The sequence below is a fragment of the Rhea pennata genome, chromosome 2, assembly GCF_028389875.1.
Source record: "Rhea pennata isolate bPtePen1 chromosome 2, bPtePen1.pri, whole genome shotgun sequence".
Lineage (NCBI taxonomy): Eukaryota > Metazoa > Chordata > Aves > Rheiformes > Rheidae > Rhea > Rhea pennata.
The window spans coordinates 50,868,492-50,882,581 of record NC_084664.1 but is presented as its reverse complement, the minus strand read 5'-3'; the positions used below and the strand labels follow the sequence as shown (position 1 = coordinate 50,882,581).

Genomic DNA, 14,090 nt, shown 5'->3' with positions numbered 1-14,090 from the left:
GCTGTATGAGCTTTGGGGGTTTTATTATTGCAACTTTTAAAATTATGGTCAGACTGCTTGGTTTGTTTTTGGTTTGTTTTTCTGTTGGTTGAGAGGTTGGCTTAGGAAATGTAGTACGAAACTTTAGTACTTGCTTTTAGGAATAATTTTTTACTTGTCATTCATCCAACTGAGGTCTGTATTTCTTTAGTAGTTTCATCATACTGTCTGACCGTTGTGAGGAACATGACCAGTAATGCACAAAGGTTTAACCCAAATACAAGATGGACTGACATTTCAGAGAAGTGAATTTTTTCTGTTGCAGATACTGTAATCTCTCTGTTCATCAGTTTTCCCATCTGTTGAGGAGAGTAGGATTTCCTTATTTCGTGCTGGTGCTGAATTTTACTGAAGTGATCTGTGCAAGATGCTGTAAATGTCTTGGGAAATCCTGTAGAATTGTACATGACCATATCCACAGCCAGGAAAGCGGTAGAATTGTCAATAATAGGAAAGTTAGTATTTAGCTCTCTAAAAAGAATGATGTTAGGAAGAGTTCTTAGAACCCCGTTCAAAAGATAATCAAGGTTATTTTTGTTGTTTTATGATAACAAAAGTAGAATTATAAGCACAAGTAATTGTGAGATGACTGTACTTACTACATTAGTAGCACCCATTGCCTATTATATCTATTTAACAGGATTCCCTTTTGTAGTAAAATCAATCTATTTATGTAGGAAGCCACTTGCTAGTTCAGGGTGTTTAAATGGTAATGTGCGAGTTCCTTACTGAAGCATATAGAATTAGAGAAGTATTTTGATCCTTCAACTGTTAAATCCTCAAAGGTTTTCAAATTTCTTCTAATTATCTCAAGTGCATCTTTATTGAGTTATGTAATGCTTCATGGTTATGTACAGAAGGTTAATAAAATACGAGTAAATAATTCTGATATTTTGCTTTCCACATTACTGTAGAAACATTGATTTGACATCACTTTTATTTCATAGGACGTGTACGAACAAAGCTTTCAACACCATCTGTTGGTATTGGAAATTCTAAAACGGATTCCAGAGGACGAAGTAGAACCAAAGTGGTCTCTCAGTCTCAGCGTATGTATTTTCTGTTTGTCAGTTACACTCAATAAAGAGGCCAAATGTTTAAGCATATATTCATTGACCAATGGCTACAGTCAAAGTTAATTTTAAAAAAAGAAGCTGCATACTGAGTTGTTGTTCTGTGCCTTAGGTTCATCATCGCCAGACCAAAATGAAGGTATTTTTTTCAGTGTTTTGGGTCAGTGGTATTTGCATGCTTTTCTAATTTATGTTGTTTTTCTTTGGGTAAAATACTAGGTTCCACTGTAGTTTGCCAATTAAATTAGACAGCATAATAGGAAATGAAATTTAGAGAGAAATTCTGTCTTCAATTATAACTTCTCAACATTCTTTCCCCCCCCCCCCCCATTTCTGCCTCTCTTTTACTGATACCCTCACTTCTATTCCCCTGGTTTCCAAGAAAAGGCCAGTAAGCTTCTGACCAAGTAAAATTCCATACCACCAGGAAACTTCTGTATCAGTTAGATATAACACATGGCCAAGCAATAAGGAAAAGTAGATAGACTGGATGGTGTCTTCAGGATTACCTGTAAAACCTAAGTTTTGATTTTACAAAAAGTCCTATTTTTTAATCAGAAGCACCTGTTTTCATTTTAAGCTAAGCCGTACTCTTAACTGTAGGCTGTTCACTCCTTTTTATTTTATAGCCATTACCTTTACTTAACTCTTCTCCGGAGTGAAAATATGAAACCCAAACTTTATAATTTCTTACTTAGCTTATATTGATGTCAAAGAGTTAAAACAAACAAATTACTGTATGGCAGCTGATCCACAGTAACTTTCTATGTGTATTCTCTAAACCACAAAAAGTGCAAAATGATTGGCTTAGTTCTCAATCCTTAATTAAAAAGACAGAATTACCTAACACTTGTGAGCAAGTGGTGATGTTAGTGGTGCATTGGCTGATCTATGGCAATTTGTCCATGTGTCTGGGGTCTCTAGGAGACATCTGACTAACATACTTGCAGTGTTCTCAGATGTTACTACTCTCATCTCTGTCCCAGCTACCTCAAACTTACTATTTTCCAAGCTGAGATGGCAGAATGAGCTTCACCTATGCAGTTTTATGTCCAGCCAATATGTAAGCTTCTGTCAACAGGAACTGGGATATTAGAGTTTTGTATCAAAAAGGATGCAGGGTAGTATTCCAGACTGCCAGAACAGGCCGGGGTGAATATACAGGGGTCTTTCTGCCACCTCAGTTACACAAGGAACAGCTGCTCTCAGCAGAGCGAAGGACATAATCTGCTGAAGTTTAATTCTGCAGAAAATGACTTTGGAGCCCTCAGAAAACACACCAATTTTCTAGGCATTAACACACAATTTAAGAATGGATAAAGATGTACAGATGTGTGTGTATGTATGTGTGTGTATATATATACGTGCACACATATATGTATGTATGTAAATATATATGTGTATTTTATATATGTAAATATATATATACACACACAGACACGTGCACTATGTTAAATCGGTAGTCTGTATCAGCAGGAGATTTCAGCTTTGTTAGTTTTGCATTTAAAGATTTACTTTTTTGGTACAAACAGGAGTTTTCACTGTTGCATTGATAACTAGTTCACCTTTGGAATTAAGATAGCTGTTACTTAAATACAATTTTTAGAAATGAAGTGCCTTAAATGCCTGAATTAAATGAAAAACAGTGACATTAAATTAAATGAAGAAAAATGAACACTGACATTAAGAAAAATTAACCACTCTTGTAGTTTATACAGCTGTAATGTTTTGAGGTCAGTAAATTACACAGATTTAAAATTTTCTAGTTTAATTATTGCCCTATGCCAAACGTTATTCTCTTTATTTTAATAAAACCCCTTAATTCTGCATTTAGTGGCAGAGACCTTTATCTTATCAGTGACTGCATTTATCATAACTAGAATGACTTTAGAGTTCAAAAAAGTACCAAAGGTAGTTAATGTCAATAATCTGAGAAGAGTTTGTTTGGGATTTCCTGTTAAGAGGACTTCATGTTGCTTCCGTGACAGATTTCATTTTCTATCAAATACAGTTGGATCAAAGTTGATTCAGTATTTGCAGATTTTGTGAAATAAAACTTTCAAAAATCTGAACAGAAAGATTCAGATACTTTAAGCAGCAAAAAAACCTAATAAATGTTTTCATTGTTTTTCCTAGGTAGTGCTCTAGTCTCACAAATTTTATGGGATGAGAGCTTGCACATAAAGCCAGTTATCGTCTGTAACAAATTCTGTCACAAAGGCTGTGAAACTTTTTGTATTGTTTTTAGAATATCATACACAAAAAATAAATAATTTAGGAGAAGAAAAAACTAACAGTCCCATCAAATCACTTTTTCACTTTAGGAAAAATAGTGAGCAATATTTGTAATATTACTAATTAGTATTAGGGAAGTTCTGAAATAAGCTTTTAGAAAGTAACCTAGTACCTTGAAGAATGTGATTAAAATCTTAGCAAGTTAGGATGGTTAATAAGCTGTTCAGGGGTGTGAAAATTTAGTAATTTAAGACTTCTGTGACTATCATTGTCATATGTCATAAATATAACTGACTGCGTATTCAGAGAAATAAAAAGGGGAACTTTTATTTGCAAAAATGCAACTGATGGGATTTTTTTTATGATGATTCATTTCTCATAGTATTTGTCTAAAGAGATGAGTTGAACTGCTGCTGAAATAACTAGATGCCTTGACATGTGATCTGTGAAAATTAAATACATGAAATTATCTTTTTAGCTTTTTACCACAACTTCTGCTAAGAACTGATGCCTTCAGATAACTCCTTATACAGTGGGGGAGAATAAGAATTCTGAGATGTTTTAAGGAAGATAAACAGGGCAAATACAAATAGACAGGTGAAGGGGAATTGTCCTGCACTGAATGCCTGCTATTTGGGTGATGCTTTTTTATGTAAATGAAAGATTTCACAGCACTGTTGGGAGCAGGATACTCAGAGTTTTCATAAGGGGGGTTATTTTACTTCTTCCACTAAGAGTAGGTTTTATATTAGATTTAGCTTGTATTTCTTAAATCCACTGTACTGCAGATGCTTTTGTAAAAGTAGGGTTAAAACTGTGCTTCTGTTTAAAGATCATTATGTGAAAGACTTGCAAATTTGAATCCTTTTACAAAAATACTTGGTTTAGGACTTTAGAAGCCCTTTCATACCGCTCTATTTAAATTGTGACATATAATAAATACATACACAGTCCACATACTACAATATTTTATTTTTGTATATGGAAAAAATTGTTCTGTTTTTTTTCTTTTTCCATTCTGTTTGGTTTTCAGATAATTCAGCAAGGTGTGCTACAATTATGTAACAACTTTAATTCAAAGAAAAAGAACAAAATTTCTGAATGGAAACAAATTCTTATTTACAAAAGTCAGATGAATTATAAAAGAGAAAAAAAAATTATATGCAAGTCTTTTCAAATATGCCATTGTGAAAGTTTTCTTTTGTCATTCACCCCACCTGCAGCTCAGTTCCTTTACTGTCCGTCTCAAACAAAAATTATGTTTTGGCCTTGCGTGTAATTTTTGTTCAGCTACTGAACTTTTTTGTTGACAATCTGATATTCTTTTAAAGTAATTTTAAAGGCTACAGTTTCATGTTTAATTGAAATTTAATTCTTCAGTATTACCTAGTTGTTAATTAGCAAACTGAAGAATTGCGATTTGCTTGTGCAGCTTTGCTTCATCTGCTTTGTACATAGCATCTGAGCTTAGTACTTCAGCTATGGAAGCTACTTAAAAGCACTGCTTTAGCATAACTCCCTTGTGGCTTTTTTCCTGTGTGAAATGACTAAAGCTTTCTTATTTCCATTTGCCATCCATTTTTAATCTGCTCTGCTCCTTCCCTCTTCATGGATTATAAACCCCTACCCTAATCCTGCCTTTACACTTGTTCAGGATCACAGTCTGCTAATCCCATTGGTGGTAAGAGTCTACAGAATTTGTGTGTACATCATTGTTTGATCACCAGTTTACATACCTCATTGAAGGATCCTATTCAGCAGAAATTCTGGCGCACTTCTCCATACTCCACACTGATCTAATCTGATGTGTTCATTATTGAGCAGGCAGTGATGTGGGACACTGGGCAGTTTGGCATACCTTTTCAGTAACTTCCTCCTCTTTTATTGTTAAGTTAGCTTCAGTTCTTCAGATCTGCTGCTGCTCATAGTATCAACAATGGTATGGGCAATATTTTCAGGGTGTTAAGCTTCTTTTGGTGTATTTAGGCTATTGGGGTGCACTCTGTGGGTCAGCCAGATGAAAAGATTTAAAAAATGAAAAAAAAAAAAAAAAGGTAGTGTGAGAAGATGCATTCCATCAGTATATTTTGAGAACGGCAAATTTTCAGGTTTGATAAGCTATTTAAGAAAATCTAAGAGTCTCTGGTATGGTGAACAGTTTTCCAATATTTTACTGTTTTCTGAAAACATACAAAACATGAAGGAGAGGGGGCTGACAGAGGTATAGCAGTATGAGGTCTAAGTTGAAAAGCTGTAATAGGAAGAAATCGTCAAAACCCTTAATTTTTGCGGAACACCACACCAATTCTGTAGATTGTTCCCACTAGTTTTCTCAGTTGTTGTTTCCAGGCTGTACAATATTGCACATATCATTTCTGCTGAATAGATCCATAGTTCAGAAAACAGCATTTTGCTAAATAATCATTTCAAGTTTGAATTCAAACAATGAATCTGAAAGTATATGCATGGTACATGGTTTTAGTCCTCTCCTGTCCACCCAGCACGTTTTATTTGATTTTTTTTTTTTTGATTTTCTTTTTCCTCCCATATTGTCAAGCTTTAATCAGCTTATCTTTTTTTAAACATGCTTGTGGCTTTTTTTTTCCTGGTAGTATATTTGCTTTTTAATTGCTACCAATGGTCCTTACATAAGTGTTCCATGAAACTCTCATGAGATGTTGCATGATAAGCTTATAGACCTGATAGAAGAGCTGTGGTCATACAGTTACTGATTATGTTTAAAGGATTATTAAAGTTTCATATCTGTCATGTAGCTAACTTTTGGTTAAAGTAATGATTTTGCTTTTTAAATGGTTAGACTTCCATTTAAATTCTGTAGCTTGAAAAAGTAATTAATATATTTGTATGAATTGGTGGTATAAATACAGAGAGGAATGGATTGTTCATTAGATCTTAGAAGTTAAATTCTCTGTAACTGGAATATCACAGTGTGGAGGTGATTTAGGGATCAGTGACCAGTTCCTGGTAGCAGGTACCATGTACTGAAACGAACAATTATTGTACTTTTAAAATGTATAGTTTTGATTAATAAGAAAGTAAGATGGTTAAATACAATGTATTGATCAATTTTTTTTTAGCGCTTGCTTAATTAAAAGAAGCTTCCTTTGAATCTATGGAATAACTTCCACATAAGTGAATGTGAATGTTTCCATCGTCTTCAGAGACGCTTAGATTTAGCTTCTGAAAGAGTAGTGTTTGAACACTTTAAAAAGTACAGGAAAAGAGTTTAAATGTTAGGAAAAATAATAAATTGTTTTTTGATAATTGTTGCTCTGAAGGAACTTGGAATGGCTGGTTTAAAGAGGGACATTTGCTTGCTAGCAGGGGTTGTGTAGGTGGTTTTTGTTTTGGGGGGTCTTGGGTTTTTTTCTTTTTTTTTCTTTTTTTTTCTTTTTTTTTAATCTATTGAGGCCATGTAGCTTAGAAAGTAAACAAGCCGATCTTTGTATCAGGGATATTAGAACTGTTTGTGAATACTAGAAATATTATTTATGTTTTCTTGAGCATATGTAGTACTAAATGTCATGTCAGGTGCTTCTGGACTTGAATTGATAATTCTATCTACCTTGTATGTAATGCTTTAAGACCTTGTACCAGTTACTCTTTCACATCTTTACTTTGTAAGTTCTTCCAGATCATTTCAATCTGCCACCACTTTCCTATAATTTTAATCATTTTTTTTAAAACTTGTTCTGTGCTGTTACTTATATTTATTTGTTTTGCCTTCAGCTGGCAGTAGATCTGGATCTCCTGGAAGAGTTTTGACAACAACTACACTTTCCACTATGAACACAGGGGTTCAGAGAGTGCTAGTGAATCCTGCAGCTGCACAAAAACGAAGCAAAATCCCACGAAGTCAGGGATGCAGTAGAGAAGCTAGTCCTTCTAGATTGTCAGTAGGTAAGAATTGCTAAATAGCTGTTTCTTTATAGATCTTTAAGTGTGAATACCTATGACTCTCAATTAGTTACAGGTGGGTGGTAGAATTAGAACACATCTAGACGAAAACGTAAAATTTGCCTAAAGTCTGAGACTAGTCTTTGATAAATTAGACACTTATCACACTGACATTTAAGGTAAAACTTTTGTTTTTTTCCTGTCAGATTGCAGTATTTTTTTTAACCTGTCTTCATTTTTTTCCTTCTCTTTCCTGCTTTTCTCTTCTTATTCCTATCTCCAAATGACCCATATCCATTAAATATGTGTGATAGTATTTTGAAAAGATGAATAATTAAGTAATTAAGATGAATTAATAAGTAATTAATAATTTCTTTTATGTGTCATCTGCATATGTGCGTGCATGTATGTATACTACTGTTATGCAAAGGTGAATATCATGCTTCCTAAATCTTGTGGTATAACCTGATTACACTTTATTGAAAAATATTGGTTGATTTCAGTGGTGTGACTGTTTTTGTATTTTGATTTTACTTTAACTGTATTAACTATATATTTTTCTTTTTTGAAAGCTGGGTTTTTTCATTTCCATTACTGATGTTTCAATTAACTAGAACTTGAGCACAATTTCTCGATTAATTACGCTGTGTCTGTATTTTTAATTGTTTGTTTCCTCTCCATCTTTTCCAGTTGTCTTTCAGTCATTCTGTAAAGAGTTGGTAAATTCACATTTCTAGCTGTACAGTATTCATCACAATCGACAAAGTATCTGAAAACAGTTACTCCTTATAATACAGTGTCTTTTCTTAGAAAAAACATCTTTGATCTTACTGAAAAATAGGATTGCATTAAAACTGCAACTTTTCTTATGTCTTCTCCCTTCTGTGCTGCTGTTTGTCTGTACCCTGAATCATACTAGCACGAGGCAGCCGCATTCCTCGGCCTAGTGTGAGTCAGGGGTGCAGTCGGGAGGCCAGCCGTGAAAGTAGCAGGGACACGAGCCCTGTCCGCTCTTTTCCACCCCTTGGTAAGTACTCAGAGCCCCTTGTTGTGCATGGCTGTCTTTGCCCTTCATTATCTGCACCTAATGAACCCATGCCTCCTTCATTTAGCTTCTGGCAAGCCACCGTTATTTTCCCTTTCTTTGGCTCACTCGCTATTTACTTTGGAGAATTGGCCAATGTGCAAATGGGTTGCACACTGGAAAAAAAAATAAATGCTTTGCTAATACTAGTCTTATCTTAAATACCCAGAGTCCCCAAAGATGCGTGATAGACTCTGAAAGGACAATTCTGCCCTTTCAAAGTTTTGTGTGTTTTCTTGCTGTTGTTGTTTTTTGAGATTACAGTATTCATTGCTTGGGTATGGTTAGATAATGCTTTTCTCATTGATTGGACCAACTAGTTCAGAGAGTATAGTTTGGCTGTCATCGCCCCACTTTTCCCTGTTTCGATAGCTGTTAATCTGATATCTGTTAATATTGAAAATGACTCCCTAATCAGTGAATGATTTTGCTGATGTATAAGAATAAAACAGGTTTAATTTTGTCTCCATGGCTGTACTGCTGCACTGTACAATGCATAAAAAGGAATAACAACTTAGGTTAATGTTATACTTATTATTTATGCTTATTATGCATATCTATCATATAATATGCTTATTTATATACTTAATAATAACAATAACTTATAATTTAAAGCAAGTAAACATGACAATGCAGATAAAGGCCCAATCTAATGAAGCAGAACTGTATTCTAAGGCTGCTTTATGTTTTCTAGTAATAAGTGAAGGAAGTAGTGAGGTCTGTATCCAAGCAAATGAATCAGAACATGCTTTTGAAGTTTGCTTTTAATCTTGTATAAAAGCAGTGATAAGTAACTATAGTATGATATTTCATTAGATTAGATAAAAAAGAGGATTTGAAAACTTTTATTAAAGTTTCATATCCGTATAGCCACTTCCAGTCCTTATTCCTAGAACTACTATAAGCAAAAGTTTCATTTTCACTTAATATTTCAGTTTATTGGCCAGACACAAGATTGTGCAAGATGATTAAGCTAGTACCTGATTCTGAAACATAAATGAGGCATAGGAACAGTAATAGCTTACAATTACTATAACATACTATAGGCTAAGGAATTAGGGAAATTGCTCGTCTCCAAGTATCTTTCTAAGGGTTGCTAAAACGTTGGTAGCTCATTTTGATTAAAAAAAAAATCAGATTTTGTGTGTTTTTGATTGCTTCTATAATGCAGAACTGTCTCTGCAAGACTGGCTAAAACTGATCTTTTCTGGAGTTACCTTTTCTGAGGTAGCCTTCAGTATGCATCCCTTTTCTCTGTTTCTTCATGTTTAAGTGTAGTTTGCAATTAAGGGCATTGCAATTTTAGCCATTTAACATATTCTGAAAATAGTAAATCTCTGGTTTCTAGCTCAAATTGAGGCAGTCGAGTGTATTCCTAATCAGCATTGGAAGTTCACTGTGGTCTGTTAAGGCAGTGTACTTCCTGTCAGCTCTGGTTTTATTGGGAAAGTATGGATTAATTGAATGAAAGCTGCTTTAATACCTAATGCTAACTTACACAGATGCTATTTAATTGGGAAATCAAATTAAATCCAGACATTCTGCAAGCTCCATTATTAAACTCGTATCTTTTACTAAAACACAGCTGGCCGATTGTGTTGTACTGCATATGTATCTTTTTAACAATATTTTTCAGATCCTTTAGTGCTTCTTTTGCCACTCTGTAGCTTAAATTCAGTTGCATGCATGTAAGATCTGATGTACATTTAATTTTCAGTTATCTGCTCATTATTTTAAGAAATCTATATTAAATTAACACCATAATGATTATGAATGTTGGGTTGTTGGGGTGGATGCTACTTGAGATTTTATTGTTATTGATGGAGTTTTTTATTTCTATGTTCGTATATCAGAACAAAAACCTGTAAAAATACAATAGATAGTGGTGTTTGATAGCACAAAAAACGCAACATAGTGTGTATAGGAATCTGAAGTTAATAAAAATAATTGTACCTGAAATAAATAAGATTTCTTGTTTTATCACTTCTAATTTGATGAATTTCAACTGTCATTCAGTGTTTTGTTGTACTAGTTTTGTCTTATGGGGTGTAATTAACTTCCATTAAGACACTAATGTATTTGCCAGGAGTAGAAGTAAAAGATGGAATGGTTAGGCAAATACAACTCTGTATCTGCAACTAGACAATTTTACATAGTTGGGGGGAAATGTCGTTTATACCATATCTGGTTCTCATCAGAAATTTTTTCTGTGCACAAATACTGTGCCCTTTTGGGCCAGTCTGACCCAAATGTCACATAGTTGCTTCCCTATATATGTTTGTATGAATATTTCTGTAGTCTCACATCTTGGTATAAAATTGTGAAGTGGGAGATATAGCCACTCAGAGAAGCAAATGATTTGTAATTTATATGGAGCTGCTTATCACTTATATAGAGTGAGAGTTAAATATCAGACTAGGATAACTTCTATATTTTAGCCAAAAAATACCTTATTTTAAGTTTTTTTTAATTATTTTTAAAGTAATCCTTATTTTGAGTCATCTTTTATAAAACGAAACAAAAACAAAAGTAAATACTTGGACACCCTCTGCTGTTTGAGGGGGTTGAAAGAATATTCTTCAAAAACATTCCTTGAAATTAGATCTATTTGATCCAATATAGTGCTTCCTTTCACTGTCTTAGAAATTTTTCTTGCACATTTGAGGTATTTATGGAGACAGGGTCATCTTAAATTATATCTGACATTTGTAAGCATAATTGTATCTTTAATTTTGAGGGTTTGTTGATGGAAAATTATTACAGATTATCACCTTATTACTTGTATTCAAAGCCCTATCATTCTCTCTGCTCATAATCTGGCATACTCTTTCCTGTCTCCATTTTCTTGCTGAGACATACTTTCTAAAGAAACAAGTATTCCATAAAGTACTATTTACAAAAAAAAAAAATCCATAGCTAAACAACTTCATGCATGAGTAGTCTGACAAAAAATACTTTGTTAAATCTCATGTAAGTAGTAGGGCACTTCAAATGAAAAAACAGTGTAATTTCCTGGACCTTTACAGGGCTCAAGATCACTTTGGAGTTCATTCAGTTGAAGAGGTGAACAAGCATGATTCTGTCCAGCTTAGGTTTATTTGATTCAAATCACTCTTAAATTGCATATGTTAATCAGAGTACAGGATGATTCACTTAATTCCTGATTTATATTTTTACTGCTTTGTGTCCAGAAGATAAGTAATCGTGCTTAAGTTAATTACTAAATTACAAATTTGTATTTGGGATTGATGTTGTAGATGGACACCTGAATTCAGTTAAAAATGGCAAAACCAGTTTCATCTACATAATTGTAGAATTGTATTTTAAGTGAACTGGAGAAGGAAGCTGGCTTGTCAAAAAAAACACGCTGAATTTAAAAACTGGTTAAACGAAGAAAATAGTAGCAATAGGAGTGAACTTCTTTAGGATCTCTAAAAAAACAGTTTTATACGAGTGCCAGGAGGAGGAGAAGAATATGCAGTTTTATTCAAAAGTCTCTAAGGATGTTTGGTTCCCAATTTCCATTACTTTAAAGAATTCTAATGAGCTATAGTGACAAGTGGCATATATGTCTGCATTTCACATTTTAGTGTTTTAAACAAAAAACTTGTGAAATTTTACATTAATTTCAATTAAAATGTAGTAATTAAATTTCATCTACAAAGTAGTGATTTTTTACTGAGGTTGACTTGCCTGCATGTAGGAAAAACTAGTTAATGCGAAATGTCAGCTGCTAGTACTGTAATTCTGTAAAATAGTCAGTTTTTGCAGATTATTGGTACATGAGCTCTGGTTATCCAACATAAGTATGGAGGATTGGGTTAACTCTGCAGTGTAAAAACATTGTCAGGGTAATTTTTTTATATGTTTCTGAGGGTTCTGTGTGTGCACCTGTCTGCCTGTTTTTTCTTCTTTGAATCTGTACTTGCTTTTAATCAGCTCTTAATTGTTTAAATTAAATTTTAGAAGCATGAGATGCCCAGTATACACAAGCCTATCTGTTCTGTAATTGAAGAGCTTTCCTGAAGCTTTTTCTTTTTTGTAGCATTCAGTTTCTTGTGCTAAAGCTGAATCTCTTTGATAAATATTCTTTTGTTCATCTAAGCAACTATTGCAGTATTTTGACTCCATAGTAATAGATAGGGTTTATATGATCCTGTTATTGCAGCTTCCAGACATCACTCCAGATCCACTGGTGCCCTCTACGCTCCTGATGTTTATGGGGCTACAGGTGAAGGATGAGTACACTTTGCTGTCATCTGTGCAGTCGTCCTGGATTTTTTTTTTCCATCCACTTGGTTATCCTCATAGTTCAGTTTTAAAAAGCATTTGCATTAATTAGTTTTGTGTTTTCAATAATCCAGCTAGATGTATATATGTTTTAGATTTTCCCATCCCTCCACCATGTTATTCCTTTTTTTCTTAACAGTAATCACTTTATTTTTACTTGAAGGATTTTCTGTTTCTAGAAGTTTTACATTTTTCAGTATTTGTAGAGCATTTTTTATGCATGTAGTTTTCTAATTGGAACTCTCAGTAGCCTTCCTATTCTATTTGTTTTCTTTCTAAATAAAAACCCAAAATGAAGAAGGTATATTAGCTAGTGGATATTGTCAAAAATAAGTAAATTAAAAGGAAAAAGAAAGGGCTGTCCCAGGTTCTTTCAATTAAAAACATTGTTTTCTTTCTTGTGGGATATTGAAATAGATTATTTGGTGAATTTCTTTGGTTTTTACTGTGTTCATATTGTTGCTGCACCGCTAAATACTTCAGAATAAAAATATCCAATATTTTAACTGCTACATAATCTATCAGAAAATGTTCAGCAAAGACTTTTCTTCTGCTTGGGTTTTTTAAAGCAGTTGTAAGATTAATCTCCTATGTTGCTGTTCTGATTGACTTTTTTATATTTCTTTTTGTTGTTGTTGTTGTAACAGGTACAGGCTTTGGAATTAGTCAGTCGAGCAGATTGTCATCGTCTGTTAGTGCTATGCGAGTCCTGAACACAGGTTCTGATGTGGAAGAAGCAGTAGCAGATGCTTTGGTAAGAATCTCACGTTTATCTCAAGTAGGACACAGACTTAAAATGTTTGGTATCTATCTATTTAAATATGCAGAATAATTTGTCAGTGGTTACCTGTTTCTACGTGGGGAAAAAGAGAAACTGAACTACTGCTGTACAGCATTGGAATCTTTTTTTGTAGGGGAGTCTTAAATTTTGAAAAACAGACATTGTCCACGGCAGACAGGCTTGGACTGGTCTGTTGATGTGGCTCAAGCTGCTTGAGCAGGTAGCATTAACCAGCAGCTAATTATCCACAGCAGCTAGGCAAAATTCTGGGTAGCCTGAAGTTGTTGGTAGGCTTCCCAGAGCTGGGAATGATGAGAGCTCTGTTGTCAGTTTAAAGGTTTTCTGTCCCACAACATGTGAAGTTGAGGCTGAGCAGTTAAGCTGGTGGCCTGGCAGGCAGTGGTTCCTCTGTTTGGTTTTGAGTTGTTTTGTTTTCAGAATGTTACTCTGAATTTCTAACTGGTTATGCAATTCTCGTTCTTAACCTTACAGTTCCTTAAGAGGGTTGTCTTGACTTTTCCTCCTCTGTGCCCTTGTTAGTGGAGCTGCAAGTGTACTTTACATATTTTGCTAGTCTGATCTTTACATCAGCAAACTGAATTCTTTGATTAATTTAGAATAGTGATACTGTGAGTTTTCTAAATTTTTATTATGTATTGCAGACTGCTGT

General features: G+C 34.1%; 1 protein-coding gene across 11 annotated transcripts in view; it reads left to right on the top strand.

Annotated features, from left to right (window-relative positions):
• CLASP2 (cytoplasmic linker associated protein 2) overlaps nt 1-14,090 on the top strand; it is a 145,023-nt gene that overhangs the window by 95,940 nt on the left and 34,993 nt on the right. For 10 of the 11 annotated variants that reach the window (XM_062569487.1, XM_062569484.1, XM_062569486.1 and 7 more), the window contains 4 exons: nt 987-1,088; nt 7,098-7,268; nt 8,185-8,292; nt 13,287-13,393. In XM_062569487.1, coding sequence (XP_062425471.1) covers nt 987-1,088; nt 7,098-7,268; nt 8,185-8,292; nt 13,287-13,393 — 488 coding nt within the window. The remainder of the gene's footprint in view (nt 1-986; nt 1,089-7,097; nt 7,269-8,184; nt 8,293-13,286; nt 13,394-14,090) is intronic. The other variant, XM_062569489.1, reaches the window with a different exon arrangement.